The sequence below is a fragment of the Protomyctophum bolini genome (assembly GCF_963924005.1).
Source record: "Protomyctophum bolini genome assembly, chromosome: 11".
Lineage (NCBI taxonomy): Eukaryota > Metazoa > Chordata > Actinopteri > Myctophiformes > Myctophidae > Protomyctophum > Protomyctophum bolini.
Genome location: NC_137872.1, coordinates 10,242,515 through 10,260,312, shown reverse-complemented (window position 1 = coordinate 10,260,312; position 17,798 = coordinate 10,242,515). Strand labels below are relative to the sequence as shown.

The following is a 17,798-nucleotide window of genomic DNA, read 5'->3' as shown; positions in this document are numbered from 1 at the left end:
TCGACCTCTATACTATTAAGAAAGAATAACATGAGACAGAGACGGTGACCTTTCAGCAGTTAATTTCGTTTTATTAAACACATTTCTTTCATGTAGCCCATGTTTTGTAATGGCATCATCATGCCCGTGGATATACAGAGTGAACTTAATGATAAATTAATATTATAATACCTTTTATATAATCACCAACATGAATTATGTTTGTTATTTACAGGTAGAGTAGTGGGGCGCGATGGAAAATGGGCGACCGTACCAGTTACCTTTCAGAGTTACAGACCTAAGAGTCCATTCAGCTGCTAGACAGCAATCTAATTCAAAGAAACACAACCATATCACACCCATGTTGGCTGATCCTAACTACAGTAGTTAGGCCTGCCTGAATTTCAGTATAGATTTTAAGATTGTACCGATTATCGTCTCACAAATGTCTAAAGAATGGGATTTACTTTCGCCCAGTGTTGTACATTGAAAATGCCCAATCTACAAGCTCACAATACCATTCGTTGAGCTTGTAGATCTATTTGCGGTGCATACCAGTAGCTACAACTAAGAATAAATTGGCACACATGAGCCAACTCCAATTCTGCACATTACAATTTAGATATTTTTGTAGATACTGTAGGAGGAACTACTGCGTGTAGAACTTCGTTAGACATCATATTGGCCAAAAACAAATGCAAAAACTCATGGTCAATAAATATTTCCAAAATAAGTTTTATTAAGTAAAATAATCATTCTTAAAATAAAAAGAGAGGGACAAAACAAAATAAGAGAATGTGTATTATACACCATTTGAAACAAGTGTTTCCTCTTCAAATAATGACTTCCTTTCCTACCTATTTGATATTCAGATGATCCTTTGGCAATGGGAAGACAATACACCTTACAAATGCTATACTTTTTTTCTCTTTTTGGAATAAAATAAAGCTAATAAACTGACCTGTGTTCTGACTTGACCAAGTGCAGAGCTGCTGAAACATGCAATTCAAATTCACTATTCTCATAACTCTCAATATGGTTAATCTGTTTGTAGGCAGAATTGTACCGCAAGACCATAGAACCATCTGAATATCAGTTAAGAAATGTTGGAACACAGACCGGGTCATGTAACAACAAAATGGCAAAAAGGCCAAGAGAATTTATTGAAGTGCCATTTACTGTGGACAGCTGGTTCCATTTGGAGGCATATATTGTCTCTACTATACTAACAGAATTAAGCGCGACACACACACACACACACACACACACACACACACACACACACACACACACACCCCTCCAGCATCTCAAAAACACAAGGAAACTAAACATACCTTAAAACAAAAACATCCAAGTGTCAATGCCTATCAAGGCACATTTAGCCTTTCATCCATTACAAACTGGAGAAAGGCCTTAAAAAACAACCACGAGAATGTCTAATTCCTGGAAAAAAGCAAGCCAAATATCATGAACGTTACAGGTATGTCATGCGAAGTCATTGTTGTCATCAACTCATTGTTTCCGTTTCAGAGTTCCACATCACGGACCCCGTGCTCTGGCCTCCATGCAGAGCAGGCAGGTGACAAGAGAAGCTTTTCACCAGACAGGGTTGTCCTAACTAGAAGAAAAACTGGAATTCCTCAACATGAAATTAATGGGTGTCACTAGATAATTTTATATCCCCAAAATCCACAGCAGAAGTAAAAAAGAAAAGGAAACGCCCTAAAAAAAAAAACATTCCAATTCGTGGGAATTCGGGGAAGAAATAGAAAACTCAGCTGTACGACTCTCTTGTGAGTCTTTAGAACAGAGTTGACGTGTGGTACATCTTGCTGGCTTTGACCACCTTTGTTAAGGATGCGCTTTATAAGGATACTTTTGACTGAGTGATGGTTTGTCTAGAACTGAATTTGGATATGGTCCGATTTGGATTGTCACAGCTGTAATACAGTAGTGCATTGAGTGTATATACTGCTCACGAAAACTGCTGAAAAAATACATTTAAGTGATCCCTTAATTCTAAATTTAATCCAAGACACCTGTCTACTAACAGTGTTTTAGTAAAGAGCTTCCGAGTTGCAGCTTCGTGGTTTCTTAATCTTCTCGATGTTCTTCAGAATCATGTCGTGAAGAGTCACCTGAAAATGAGGAAAGTGGCATTTATTAACACCGTCCAAGATACTATTTAGTACTTTAGTATTAAGTGCCATACAGGACTTTTGTAAACTAGTAGCCTCGTTTCAAGCCTTTTCTCATCTCCAAATTCATTAATGGACGCAGAATGTAAACAGATTTGTAAAGCCTCAAACATCATTTCCTTGGGCGGTACTTTCAGCAAATTCCAGTACTTTCGTTTATACACTCAACCAGCTAGGTCTTGACCAGCATGTCAGCTAGAGACATACTGGCAACAAAACCAAACACATTTCAGCTAACATCTTAGCTATCTAAACTAGTTAACCAATAGAAATATATATTTTTCTCATGCCAGTTGCCATGGTTGTTCACAAGTTCAACCCAGTTGAACCGTGTGATAGATGTCAAGCTAATGAGTCAACACTCACATATTGGTTCCTGAGCTCCGAGACGATGATCTTCAGACTGATGTACTCCTTCTCATCAATCTCTGTTACGGTCATCCTGTAGTCCTCCTGAGAGACAGGGAGAAAGATGGATAACGTAACCTCTGAAACCGTGTCATGTCTTGTCTATTCTGGGACTGACAATATAAATATGCTCACAACGCCATGCATTCACTTAAGTCAGGGGTTCTCAACGTTTTTGGCTGGGGACCCCCGGAAATGCTTTGGCAATGTCTCGGGACCCACCCCCCCCCCCCCCCCCCCGATCCCTAATATAAATTGACTGCTACAATAACCTTAATAATAGATACAATACACCATAAATAAATACTGAAACCAGATATAATCATTAGGGAAGGTTTATGCATGTACTATGTGTACTATATGTAAACTCTTCATTTCCTTTTTTCCAGCCATTCAGTTGCAAAAAATAAAAATGAAAGAAATCTCTGAACCAATTGGGACTCTAAACAAATTTCACGGTTCCATTAGGGTTTACTTTGGGTCCATCATTTTGGACCTGTGAAGAGCTTCTCGTGTCTAGCACATGCACACAGAGAAACCCATCACAAGTGGGTGCATTGCTATCTTGATGACCAGCTGGACTCACACACACAGACAACTCACCACATGAGGGTATTTGGCTATCTTGGAGACCAGCTTGGCTCTGGTGATGTAGTATCTGGAGATCTGATCGAGATAAGACGCTGCATCTCCTTCAACCTGCCTCAGCTCTGCTACCGTCTCCTCCTACACACCCACACACACACACACGCAAACATAGAAAGTGATCATTTTCAACTACATATTCTGGCTCATGATCTTGGCAGATCATCTGCCAACAACTTAGTTATTAGTTAAATGTCACAAAATAAGTTTTTTACTTTAGTTTTTCTAAGAGACTTCCGCACAGCACACTTCTCCCTTTCAAGCAGATGCATGGGTGATAACATGTAGAAGACAACAGACCCGCACACTGCCACTTGGTGGTTCAAGAGAAAGGTTTTTTAGAAGTAAATTTATAAAGACACACTTTCTCTTGAACCATTAGTCAACACAGAATGTGTATTAATGTATGAACAAATACTGACCTGTATGGAGACTCCAAAGTTGTTCCCATCTTCAATTCTGGGAATGAGAAGCAAGACCCACATCTTCACCTGGAAGACACAGAGATGAGGATTATATCACAATGTAGACTACCACAAACAATGTGAAAGGAATATATAAGCAGGTGTTGTAAGCCTTTCAGTAGCTGAAGTTATCTATATTTGTTTTTATCATTACCACTCTTATTTTAATTTTATTTTCAAATATCTTATTATTTGGAAGCACTGATATATGCAACATATTTCTTTGGGGTGGATTTGTGGGGTTATGTGATACTGACTGACCGTTTCTTTGTTTGTATCCATGTATACAATTGGACATGAAGTTGCGTAATGTGCGTGTGTCTCCAGGACTCACTGTGTTACATTTCTCGATGAGTGTTCTGATCTCTGGTTTGACTCTTTCTATCAGGGCCACCAGCTGTGCATTGCTTTTCATCATCCCCTCTGGCAGCATCACCACCACTTTGTTTCCACCTGGAACCCCAAAGACAACCACCACAGTAAAGAATGGAAAAACAGATCCTAAAATTCATACAATCATAAACAAACGCTGTTAAACTGGACTCTAAAAATAAACAATTCCTAAGAGTGAAATTCATGATGGGTGTACAGTAGGCTACTCTAGCACTGCAGAAATGAATAGGTCACCCATATCAGTGTAACACGAGCACTGCCACCAGTACGATATACCTGTATGCAAAAACTGAATTTAATGTATTTACTGGCGTACTCCGTTTGCATTTGCTTATGTGCTAAAAGTATGGTTTTAAGACCTTTTGCCATGAAATTAATGGAAATGGGGTATGGAAGCAACAGATAAAGATGATCGACAACTTTTTGACTTGAAAATTAGATGGTCTAATCTCAATGGGTTATTCCCAATAAAATAATTTCAGACATATATCATGCCCAGGTAGCTAAAGATGTATACATCCCAGGATTCTACCAAAGTTGAATATGACAATATAAAAAACAACATTATTATTAGTTGCATAGGTCTAGGTGACCAACAGATTAAACAACTTTGCTGTGAATTCCCCAGATTTTTCAATTACCTTGGCAATTTTCATCACCCAGCCCATCTTCCAGTTTCCGCTTTTTGGCATTCTGCTGTGGAGATCAGATACAAGGCAAGCCAAGTTAAATGTGTTGCCATTAGAAAGAGGTGATCGGGAAAGTACAGTACAGTGCATATTTCAATAGGACAGACCTATCGACTAACCAAATGGAATAAAACTTTCAGGGCACAGAGAACCCAGATATACCAAATTGTATTTTTAAGGTCATATCTCTCCAGCAGTGCTGCTGCAGAGGAAACAATCAGCCTCCACTTCCCGATAACACGGCAGGGACTCTGTGAACCGTGTTGTTTATACTTCATTATTCTCTAAAACCCGGTGGCAACATACCACTGTCAAGAGATATGAGTGTCTTTAGCAATGCATTAATGTGAAAGTTGATTTGAGGTTATTCAACAGCATGAGTTGTTGTTACAGTCCAAACCAGACCACGGACAGGGTTGTTTTTCATCTCCACAGAGCCAGGGGGGAATGGAACTCAGGAATCTAACTAATGAGCCACATCATGGTAGGAAAAAGAAAAAGAAAAAAGACAAATCCGGCTGTTATTAGTGCTACCTACTGTAGAAGACTGGTTTCCACTTCCCAACTAGTGGGCCGGGGCCCACTGGTGGGCCACGAGGGTATTGCAAGTGGCTTTTTCAAATAATTGGCAAAACACTATGATATGAATTAATGATAATATAACATTAATAAAACAATAATAATGTAAACAAAAACTATAGAGACAGACTATAGTATATAGACTCACCATGTTCAGACAGACTAGGGGTGCAACATTATAAAAAATAAATACAATCGATAATAGATCATTTGATAAAGAATTAATAATAGATCCCTATTTTGGGCAAGTCATATAGGTGAACATTTTCAAAACATTTCAAAAGATAGTTAATATATCAAATCTACAAGCTCATGACAACGCGTTGAGCTCTCTATTTTTCAGTATAAAAGCATAACATAAGGGCTTAAGTGGCAAACAATTGTTGCCACTATGTGTGTGTGACTGTGTGTGTGTGTGTATATATATATATATATATATAATTTTTTTAGAGATGCTCCGATAATCGGCCACCGATCAGAGATCGGCCGATATTCACTCTGATCGGTGATTTACCCTATATGTGATCGGCAATTTACCCTGTCTAGAGAAACCGATCTTTTACACTATTTAAGTGGTATAAATGTCAATCAGATATATAGTGTAATATCATTTTGCATTTTTGTGAAAGGCCTAAACATTCTCCCCCGTGTGTGGGGAGGAACAGTTTTGACGTGGGCTTTGACATAATTATAATAATTTTGGAAATATTCAAATTTGCCTCTTACGCACAAGATCGGTATCGGCCGATCATGAGAAAAACAATCGGGGATCGGCCGCAAAAAACCTGTTTCGGGTCTACCAACATCATACCCCTCACTCAGGCGACCCAACTGGGGTGATCAAGTCCCGACTTACGTCCCAGTAGCTACCCTCAATCAGTCCCACTAGGGCAAAACCAGGGCCACACAATCCGTTCGAACTACTCTGCCAGGGCTGGGAGGTACACTTCTGGCGCATGGAAGGACTTGGCTCTGTGGGTCGTCTCCTGTCCGGGCCCCTCCTACGTCTCACCAGGTCCACTCCTGCTCTCACCAGGCCCAGCACCAGATACTTCATTCAGGAGTGGTGGGCAATGGTGCTGCAGTTCCGCTTGCTGCTTACATGGCCCTCCTAAAGGCCTCACCGAGGGTTGTTAGGCTTCCTCCTCACAGAGGACACAGGCTGGGGCACTAACCCATACTGCTCACCCGGGTGCCGTCTATATTCCGGCTGTCACCAGTCTCTCCGGTGGTCACCAGAATATACTAGTCTATTCCTATGAGTCACTATAAATAGAACTATAACTAAAAAAATACATGCATGGATGCACCTGGGACGTATCCTCAGTGATGTATCCTGAGGTCAACGGGGTTTCGGGTCTACCAACATCATACCCCTCACTCAGTCGACCCAGTAAATATATATACTGGCTTCTCAATTTTTGATTAATCAAAAAGATTGTTGATAGAATAATCGCTAATAAAATAATAGTAGTTGCAGGCTGCAGCCTTAATACAGACTCACCAAGTCCAAGACGTCATGACTATTAGTGAAGAGGATGGGCTCTGGGACTTTAAAGTTGAGCTCTGCATGGATCTCCTTCAGGTCAGTCACATTCAGAATGGGTTCCTGAAGGGAGGAAAGATCATCATGGCGTTTTTAAAAACTGGGAAGCATTCTCAGTTCTAATTATCTATTTACAAATCAGATTTTATATCTTGTATCTACTTTGTATCTTGGTCACTCGTTCTCATGTTTAGTTTCTTAGGTTTTATTTCTTGACCACAAATGTTGATGTAACTTAGACAGATGCCTGCTTCATCGTTTACTTGGTGTCCTATAGTTGTAAATTTGCACAAGCAAAAATGTATAGTTGTTTTGAAGTCTGATGATATTATACTTGATCAATTCAATTCCCAAAATGGAAATTCCCATTTATTACAAGCATAATAAAACATCAAAATTATATTAAAATGACCCATGATAATATGGGTGGATGCCCTGTGTTTGAAAAAGAAAAGCACAAGTGCCTGATCAGGATAGTGCCAGGTCAGGATAAGTAGGTACGCCACTCATTAAAGTGTTTGCAGCAACATTGTCTGACATCACGTGAAAGCTAAAATGACCACTATCCTTACCTTCAGGAAGCTATCCAACTCCAGAAGCTTCTGAGGAAAGAAACTCGCCACCAGGTGCTCAGCCTAGTAAACATCAATTGATCAAATGATGAGTCGTGATAAACTTTGACAGCAAAGGTCTAGTTTCCCAGTAAGGTATACTGTACATTAGAATTAACAATACAAAAAGCAACATTGTTATATTGAGTTCATCAAACATATTTTTGGTGTAATGTCTTTCAACGTTGTAAGGGAAAAATAAGTCCAAGTCTGTTATTCAGAAGTATATTTGTATTCATCTTACTGCAGGTCCATAAATGTCATATCTCATAGACACTTACCTCACTGGTAATCTGGGCCCTAAATGCATCCACCTGTCAAGAGATAATACAAAACAATGCCATTAGAGTTATTTATTCAAATGCCAGTACCCCACAACTCTGCCAATTAGCTATAATCCCACAATCAGCTTCCGTGTTGCTTGTGTACAGACACAGGAGGCACAGTTGCTACCTGGTACTGTATCATTAACTTTGCTGTAGAAAAAGGCATTAGGGTGTTTAATAATAACCTAAAATACATCAAACTTAAAAATCTAACAGCCACTGAAGCACTATTAGGAAATAAATTGGGGGAAAATACGTCCATTGTCCAAACAAGCGTGACAGTTTATTATAATTTTCGACAAGCAAACAGGACAGAACAGGTATAGCTGCTTCTTGGGCCCTATAGCTGGAATATATTCACCTGTGCAGTTTGCACTCACTGCAGTACAGTATCTTAAAACATATACCTATAGTGATACTAACTTTCTAAATCAAAATAATACTATAAAACCAAACGGCAACACAATGAATATTATAAACAATGAATAGCTGCAGGCACTGTAGTAATAGAGACTAAACGGGAAATCTATCCAAAGAAACATGATAATGACACTTTCTCCAAGTTATACACAGTAAAAACATGCTATTATCTTATCCATCTGTACCTCGATGGACACACATGGACACTCAAGCGTGAAGTGAACACTGGGTTTAGAGTTCCTGCAGTACTGTGAGTGACTGTCACAATCAATGTATTTACTTTAATAATCATGAGTCTAGATGTCAAACTAGCTTGCCTGTCGGGAATCATAGTTAATACAATGTATAAAAAAGAGGTAAATGTGAATAGATGGGGGAGCCTGGGAGCCACACACATGAGGCCGTGGCTTCTCTCATCATCATTACATAAAGGCTGGAAACAGACTTACCTTTGTTTTGAGTCCACTGTCTACCTTCAAAAGTTTTGACATGGTCTGGGGTTGAGTAGGGAAAAACAAGCAGGTGATAAAATGTATTATTAGTATTTAAAAAATAGGCACAACTGTTGCTAAAGTCACAAACGCACGGTGAAAAAACTCGCTAGCGACCGCTTCCCAAATCAATTTGTGACGTAGAAATGAAGCGACAGCTGCGGAAAAGCCCCACGTGGACTGGGTGCGCTTGTTTCGCATGTTATTTGGTCACCCCCGGGCGGAGGGTTCGTTTGGTTCATAGGGTTCTGTCCTTAGAGTTATGGGTTCGGTTCGCTCGGTTCGTGCCATTACAATAACGGTTCGTTCCCCTTGGTGTATGGATGGAATTGGAAACCACGGAGAACCTATAGCAACACATCGATGATCGATCTAATCCAGTGGTGATTCTGGACATAGATCCTGGATCTCAAACATTTGGTCAGGACCCCCAAAATAATATATTTCTGAAATTTGTTTTTGTGCGAGGGAGCCATATTCAAGAATTGTGTTCAATGGTACGAATATATATACTATATAATATAGGCCTATATAATTCAAATTTCTAAATGTTATTAGCCTATTTTTCCTCTAATTCATCCTCTGGTTATGTATTTATTACAATTTAAGTTGAATATAATTAATATACAATGTCATATTCTTAAACGCGAATGTAGAAATATATTTTTGTTTGTTCTTTGTTTGTACATTGAAGGAAAGATAGAGGAAACACTAACAACACAAGTCAATGTTTCTAGACGGAAGTATTTACAGTAACATGAGCTGTGTTGCCATGTTTCCTTGTTATAAGCGACTTTGGGCATGTCTTTCTCCAAAATTGCTTGTAAATATTGGTAGGCCTAGTTGCAATTGATTGATTGATTGATTGATTGATTGATTGAAGTATTTATTAACAGTTTTCAGAATTACAGTACATTTCAAGCACAACTCAATACAAAAACGGTTGACTGTGAGTGGACGACACCATAAAAGCATTACACTTGTTTTTTCATCTTTTCATGTGATAATATTGATTGATTGATTTGTACTGTAGCCTAAGCCTATAGTTAGCTCTGGTCCATAGCTCTAATCATAGACAGTAAAGGCTCTAATCTAATCTAATGCGTTGCATTTGCGTTGCATAATGTTTGGGCTTGTTTTCATAGACCTGGTTGCTTGTTCCTCTCGCAGAAAACTGGCAACACTGTCCCCCCGCCTCCAATCATAACTAAGTTCCTGTACATACCTCAGCTCACCGCGGCGTGGACATGTTTCAACACAAACTACACTTCCTATGAAAACAGTGATTTTATTACGGTATGCCAAATTAACCCACTATCACATTCGATAAATAATTTAATTTACAACGACGAGAACTTCACAAGAACGTCGAGAAAGGGAGAAAGTTTTGTCACCATGGCGTGTGAAGGAAATGGGAGTTCAGGTAGGACTCGACTTTTTCAGAACTCACTAACATTTCCAATGGGATTTTGGTCAAGATTTTCAGGTCACAGACCGCAAAAGTAATAGTTTAATGTAGTTTTAGTTCAACAGTTGTGTTCTGCTTATTCCCCACAGATGAAAGGATAGGAGAAGCCCTCATTAAAGAGTAAGTAAAGTAAAATTAAGACATAAAAACAAAGGGTTTCACTTCACACTACCATGTTATCTGCAAAGCAGGTCAGATTGAAACTGAAACCACTAGAATAAAAAAACCTACAGAGCATTTTGGGTCATTTAGAACCACTTAACTTAAACTTAATTCTGATTATATTTGTATACAATCAATGATTTTATATAATATACACAATATAAATAATTCAAAAACGTTAACAAAGTGCTATTATTCAGTGTGCCTGTGGGTGGGGCTCCTGCAGAAATTATCTTATGATGAGGTCATCCAAAACACATTCTGGTTTCTTGTTTCCTGCTTGATTTTAATTATTCGTTATGGAATCATTTGATTTAAGTCCCTGGATATTATTTTGACCTATTGTCAGTTATTTTCTCTCAAACACCAGAGGCTAACGTTTGATAATGTTTCAGAGAAAGGAATGTAGGAAAGAAAGAAAGGAAAAAAAAATATATATAGTTTATTATTGTTATTATTATAACAAAACATTATGTCTTTTTATTCATCAATCCATTTGTGGGTTTGTCCTCTAGTCTAGTAGTTCACTAATCTTATTTTATAGCACCACCACTCAAGGTCCATCCTGTGTCTTTCCGCCATGCCTACGTCCTATTCCCTCACGTTCCCGCCGGCAGGGTGATAGAGTGGCAGCTGAAGGAAGTTCCCTCAGAGGATGTCCCGCCCTTCACGCCGGGCTCCGGGCTGCAGACGGAGCAGGAGAAGAACATGGTCACACAACTCGGCATCATGGTACGAGTCGTGGGCGACTCCATGAAGGACCATAAGCCCTTCCAAGAGTGAGTTTAATATGCTTCACTGTGTCTAACACTCTTGTTTATGTACAGTATATGTGCTAATACAGTGGTTCTCAAAGTGTGGTCCGGGGACCCCTGGGGGTCCTCAGATAAATTAGCATCTCTTTAACATTTTCTATTTCCAAGAAACTTGGGAGAAAAAACACACATTTTAACACAAATCCTTTTTATGGAAACCTGGCACAACATATTATTGAATCCGGTTCCTAGGCCAAATCCATATTCATTTGGGAGTCTTTTGTCATTGTCAAAAAGTTTGAGAACCGTTGTGTGCATGTCTGTCTATCATCATGGCTCTGTCTATCCCACTGTCACCTCCACCCAATTCATTCTTGTAAACAACCTACTAATTTCTAATTAATTTCTAATAATACATAGTATAATATGACTTCACCTAAATCCAGCTCAAGTGGAGATAGGAGGGTTTTCTACGTCATTTTCCGTCATTGATAAGAACAGCTGACAATGGATCTCCAAGCTCACTCAATGCACATCCCACCACGTGAAACAATGGCATGCTTCATGACACTGCTTCATAATATATGCCTACAATAATAAGCAAGATTTTAAATAGTACAACAATGACGTTAGCAAAGGGATTCGTGGAGGCGGTGGCTCAGGGTTAGAGTGGCTGGATGGGAACCGCAAGGTTTCCAGTTCAAACCCGGGCTCCCCCAGAGTTAGTGTCGAAGTGTCCTTGAGCAAAACACTGAACCCCTAATTGCTCCTGATGTGCTGGCTGGTGCCTTGCATGGTTTCTGCCGCCATCGGTGTATGAATGTGTGTGTGAATTGATGCACAATCTATGTAAAGCGCCTTGGATAAAGGTGCTATATAAATGCACCATTTACCATTGACGGAGTTGCAGTCTCAGTAAACTAGTGAGAGAAAAGCTGTATGGACTCATTTCTTGTCACATTGCTCTCCTCAGAAAACACTACATATATTTTAGAAATGTAATTGTTTTCACATTAGCGTCGGTGCTAAGTTTCATAAACGGCTACACTGCATAGTTACTTTTAACAGACTATGGGGAAAAAAATCCCTGCCTTGCTAAAGTCTGTTTATCTTCTGCTTCGTGACTTGAGTCTGATTGTAGTAGCAGCCCTGTGGCACACAGGGGAGAGGGAGTGGAGTTAAGTGCTTTCACAGACCGCTCGAGGAGGCAATGGAGTTGAGAGGTTCTTTCCAAAGCGTTTTTTTTATACTTTTCATAGGTTCAATATTTTTGAAACGACACATAAAGGGTGTTTAATAGCGTTGACACCGTATATGGACTACTATTTAACTATCAGAACTAAGTTGTCCCTTATCGGTTGCCCTATAATTTATTAATAATAACTTTAAGTTTGCATCATTGTGTCTCTCAGTGCTATAGATGGGATGGCAAGGAGCCCTGGTCCAGTGTCCGAGAAGTTCAAGAAGCTGGTCATCATGGTGACGAACGGTGGGAAGATCACCTGGGAGGTGATCGCTGTGCTGTTCTATGTAGCGGGAAGACTGTGCGTCAAGGTGAGGAGGACACGCAACCAAAACATCGATATATACCAGGATTATGGTCTTTCTAGAAAGTCATAACCATTATGTCAACTTATATTGTCCAATAATAATAATGCATTTTATTTATAAAGCGCTTTACATTCTTACGAATCTCAAAGTGCTACAGAGATTAAAAGCACAGCAAAAAATAAAAAATACAATTTGTCCAGTGTCTTGATGAAGGAAACACAGTACTACTCTGTGACTTAATTCATTAATTATGTCTGTCTGTCTGTCTGTCTTTTTAGATGGTTGAGGCCCATTTTCCCCAGTGTGTGTTGGACATCCTGAGGTGTACCCTGAACTACTTTAGAGACACTCTCCTGAGCTGGGTCACAAGACATGGAGGATGGGTATGTTATTCAAAATAAACACCTCTCGTTACATTTTTGTCATTCCCAGAGGAGGCCGGCCTATAATAAGTCAATGTAGGTAACAGACTGACTGACTTTGCATTGTTAAACATGCATGCACAGCTCTAGGTTTATTACTGTACAATAACCCAGCATATTTATGCAGTTGTCCAAGTCAATAGTTTTTTCCATCTGCGTTGTCCCTGTGTCACGTTACGTATCGGCGTGAGAAATGGATTGGGTGAAACACACCGATGCACTGTAGCAAAAAAGGAACTCACCGTACTCACATTTCCACTTTGTTTTTACTGGCAAACACACACACACCAAGAAATGAACGTTTCATTAGAGCACATGACGGACTGTATTCTAGCTAACGCATCTAATTATTAATGCTGCAATCCGGGATTTATTTGAATGAAAAAAACAAATTTTAATATAACTAGCACAGCTGTTGTTGGAGGTGGTCTTTCTAGTTTAACACATTTAGCCTTAGGCCAATTCTTTTTTAGACGCCTTCTAAAACACAACCTAAGTTTTCTGGAAAAAACGTGTTAAAATAAATCTAAAAAAATCTTGTTGCTATATACATAGCAACATAAAATGACACAGATGCTTTTCCGCTTTAAAGGTTACAAGGTATAACAACGTATAGGCTTTTGAGGTCTTAATAATTGGTAGATTTTGATGGCATCAGGTAAGAAACCTAGTGGTTGACTTTGTCATATTTATTTGAAGCTAGACGGATGCAATTTATAATTAGCAGACGCTCTTAACACTCTGATTATTTAATCCATTAAATCATATAGTGCCCAAGCGATTTATTGCAGCAGAGCACTTTTACCGACGGACCGGATGTTTTCCCGGATGTGGATGTAGCAGCCAAATGTAGCCAAAACACTCTAGAGCCAATCGACAATAACGGGAGGTAAATCTACCGCGACTAGCGACTGGACTGCGGTGGGCCGTCTAACACAGGATCTTTTCTTAGGATTGGACGGGATGATTTAGATCGAGTTATTAACATTTTAAGATTTTTGTTCTCGTCGGCTAAAACTTCGTCCTGGGTGTTACTAATAGAAAGGACGGTGAACCTAACATCCGTCTAACAGTAGAATATCTGTACAATGAAACCGAGTATACTATACACTAGAGTTCTATGTCTACAATTTAGATTATGCTATCTAAATTACATAAGTTTAGCCTTTGCCTGTAAGGTCGTCTAGTACTACGTCAAGTGCTGCAGGCTAAGAGTCTGGTAAAACAACATTGTGTCTAGGTGAAAATATTTAACATAAGCACCACCACTCGAAAGAGTCCAGACCCCTACAGCACATCAGATACCGGTTCTGCTAGTACTGTATGTGAGTTTATTACACCAGCAAAATTGCAAACAAACAAAAGACCGGTATGTGGCTTTGCACTGTATGTTTGGTTTTATTGAGAGCATGCTACTCATGCTGATTGTTTTATTGATTTGGATTGTTGAACTCATTTGTTTTACTTTAGTGAGGCATACATTAGGAAGGATAGAGATTGACAGAGCGTATGCGTAAGGGAGGATCGTTTCTGTCTCTCCTTCTTTCTCTGGCCCTCAATCTCATCTATTTCTATCCTCCTCTACCTCCACATCTCACTCTCTCTTGTCTTTTGCCTCTCTCTCTCCCTCTGTCAGATCAACAGTTTTTCAGAGCTGGCTCGTGTGCCGATGCGTAGCTTGTCTCCAGTGAGCCCTCACTCAAGTATGGTTGCTGGTCTGATTGCTGGTCTGATCCTGGGCAGCATCATCACCTGGAAGCTGACCAGAAACAGCTGATACTACTACCTCTCTCCCCTCTCTTTCTCTGTCTCTCGTTTCCTTCTCTCTCTCTTTCACGTGTTCTCTGTAATTCCCTCCTTCCGGTTGCACACCATTAGAGAGGCAAACAAGTTCAGCTGAACATCACTCTTTCTCTTTGAAATGTACTGTAACTAATTTCTTCTAGAACTGGTGTTTTCAAAGTCTGAGACACTGCCCCCGTCCAAACTAACGGTTTGGTCATTTTGTGACCATGCAATCATAGTTAATTAGTTATCATACTTGGCTTTTTGACAAAGCAAATGTCCTAAGCAAGTCATACTGTTGGATCTTTTTTGTAGGCTATAAGATTTGTTTCTGATAGTTACTCCTAGCCCGAGAAATAAATCGAAAACATTTGCAGCACTTGGATCCTGTAGCTCGAGTGGACATGGTGAACTTGATTGAAAATAATTTGACTTTGTTTTCAGTCACGCCGACGTGCACTACTATTCTGTCCCATGATGTGGAGGTTGGTGATAGTCCTCCTATTAAGCAGCACGCTTACAGGGTGAATCCCACTAAGCGTGCGTTGTTTAAGAAGGAGGTGGACTATCTGTTGGAACATGGTCTTGCTGTTCCTAGTTGTAGCACGTGGAGTTCACCTTGTATACTCGTGCCAAAGGCTGATGGCAGTCAACGTTTTTGTACTGATTTTAGAGTTTTAGTGTTTGAACATAACAAACTTGACACATTCCCAAAGTCCCACTTTTGGTATGTGGCATGTCACACACTGGGGACCTTATTATTTATTTTAGATGGAAACTTTGCAGTTGCTCTTTCAGAACTGTCTAGTAGATCCCCCCCCCCCCCCACCCCATTTTATAATTATTGACTGAGGTATTATTTATCTTTGGGGAAAGTAGTGTTACTTACTTACGCCTATTACCCCTTCTGGGGTTTAGGCCGTCGACAAGAGTTCTCCAAGCAACTCGATCGTAGTGTTATTGGTATCAAACTGTTCTGTGAATCATCGGCCCTAACTATTGGAGGCCATCTGTTCCTTTCAGGCAGCCTCATGCCTCTGCTCTGTGCCTCACCTGCAATGATCTCTCACTTCACACTTTGAAAACCTCTGATTCTAGACATGTCACTTAAAGGAATGAAGGAATTACGAAAGCATAGGGCATTTTACTCATCATGTTTAGAGGACCCAAGAAGGGATTTCAAAATGTCCACTTATAGAGCTCAACAGTGAGTTTCCATGAGTGAAAAGTGTGTTCATATTCCAAATAGAGGATATGATTATTAGCCATAAGGTGGACTTACCACGAGCTATAAGATTGTGAAACAATGGTATGGTGAAACAAGTGTGCTCCTGTACAAGCCTTGTTTTAACCACTTCCCCATTCTGGGAACCCTCTAGAGAGATTAACACTTATACGAGCTCTCAATCGGTACCTCAAGACCTTCAACTTCAAAATGCTGTTCGGACGTTCCATACGTCCGACCGACTGGTTCACGTCGATAGACCTGAAAGACGCCTATTTTCACATTCCCATTTACCCACCTTCAAGGGGAGAGTGTACGAGTACACTGTCCTCCCCTTTGGGATGTCCCTGAGCCCCAGGAGGCCAACATTTGGCAGAAATAGGTGATCTGCAAGCTCACAACTGGTCGCATTGCGATGTGTTTAAAGCTTTTAGAATGGATCTTTTCAGTGAGGAGATTTGGTGTGGAGGGAAATACTAGCAGACCTAGTATAGAGTCGGTGGTCAAGAAAGACAGGTTTTATTCACAGTGTCATGGAGTAATGCTGCACTATATAAAATGAAGGGAAGCCATTGTATAATGCCAATGCAATCATTAAAGATGCAGACCTTTTGTAGGCTTTTAAGTTAAACATGCAACAGTGGCTGGTCACTGTTGAGCTCTACTATTGTTGTTTTATTTCTAATGTAAAACTGCATTTTATGTTAATGTTATTACAAACCAAAAGTGGCGTCGGCTATATTTGTAATTGAGCAATATATTTTCATATATGACGTTTCACAATAAACATGAAAATGAAAAAAAGTCAAATGTCAACATAATACATTTTGTTATACTGTAACTATCATTCTCTCATATACACTACCCCCCATTAAAAATGGATATTGCAATTTTCCTCTCAAGATAAGGATTTGTAACCTAATTGGCTACCTGTAAATGTGTGGCTAATTACAAGTAGTTAGTGGTATAATAAGGTTGAAAATATTGACTGATGAGCGATAATTACTAGAGTTAAAGCATCACTGTAACGATTTTTTAATGAATTCAATGTAATTTTTGTCCAAACTGTATAGTAGAGTTTAATACAATATAACTTATACAATTGTCATGGTTATATTGTGTTTCTCTGTTCTTCTTTTGAGACATTTTGATTGTGTCAAAGGTCATATCCCACCTAGACACAGGATCTGACATGAATTTTGACCTGATAGTCAGCACTTCAAATCCAGGGTAGAAGAGGAAGATTACATAGTGCAGCTTTAAACAACAAGTAGAGTTCTACAACAATGCTGTTGCAATTAAATGACTAAATTTGCCATTTGTTGTACATGTAAATGTATATGCAGTTACAGAACAATGTAAATATTTCTGTAGTTGTTAAGTGAGTGAGGCCCGTCCGAAACTACTAATCTTCAATTTGTAGTAAACTGGCTGCTAAAAGGATCACTAGTATTAATTGGCATTTAAAGATTGCTATTCGTGTCAATCCTTTACCAATTTACCCAATCATTTTCTAGTTAATAATTTACTATGTACAGGTAATGTATTATATAAATATGTTATTGAGCATGCTGTAAAATGTGCCCTTTGGTGAACTAATATCTGGGGCTGCAAAATGGAGTGGAACTACTTTGTTCAAACTGCCCTAACATTAATTTTTATCAGTAAAAAGAAAAACCCA

General features: G+C 39.3%; 2 protein-coding genes across 3 annotated transcripts; one reads left to right on the top strand and one right to left on the bottom strand.

Moving 5' to 3' along the window:
• Positions 1-696: 696 nt before the first annotated feature.
• Positions 697-8,877, bottom strand: LOC308323193 (proteasome activator complex subunit 3-like). 2 transcript variants are annotated; one of them, XM_080774860.1, is made up of 10 exons: positions 8,708-8,877; positions 7,794-7,826; positions 7,474-7,536; positions 6,860-6,964; positions 4,729-4,783; positions 4,029-4,147; positions 3,653-3,721; positions 3,189-3,311; positions 2,544-2,630; positions 697-2,117 (listed from the first exon to the last, which is right to left on the bottom strand). In XM_080774860.1, the coding sequence occupies exons 1-10, from the start codon at positions 8,747-8,749 to the stop codon at positions 2,037-2,039; spliced, it is 777 nt and encodes a 258-aa protein (XP_080630986.1). In that variant the 5' UTR covers positions 8,750-8,877; the 3' UTR covers positions 697-2,036. The 2 variants fall into 2 exon arrangements, with proteins under 2 accessions (XP_080630986.1, XP_080630987.1); XM_080774861.1 differs by having other exon boundaries at positions 4,729-4,780.
• Positions 8,878-9,978: 1,101 nt separating this feature from the next.
• Positions 9,979-17,263, top strand: LOC308324795 (apoptosis regulator BAX-like). Its single transcript, XM_080777090.1, has 6 exons — positions 9,979-10,172; positions 10,307-10,337; positions 10,997-11,158; positions 12,547-12,688; positions 12,964-13,068; positions 14,744-17,263. The coding sequence occupies exons 1-6, from the start codon at positions 10,145-10,147 to the stop codon at positions 14,882-14,884; spliced, it is 609 nt and encodes a 202-aa protein (XP_080633216.1). The 5' UTR covers positions 9,979-10,144; the 3' UTR covers positions 14,885-17,263.
• The last annotated feature ends 535 nt before the right edge of the window (positions 17,264-17,798 follow it).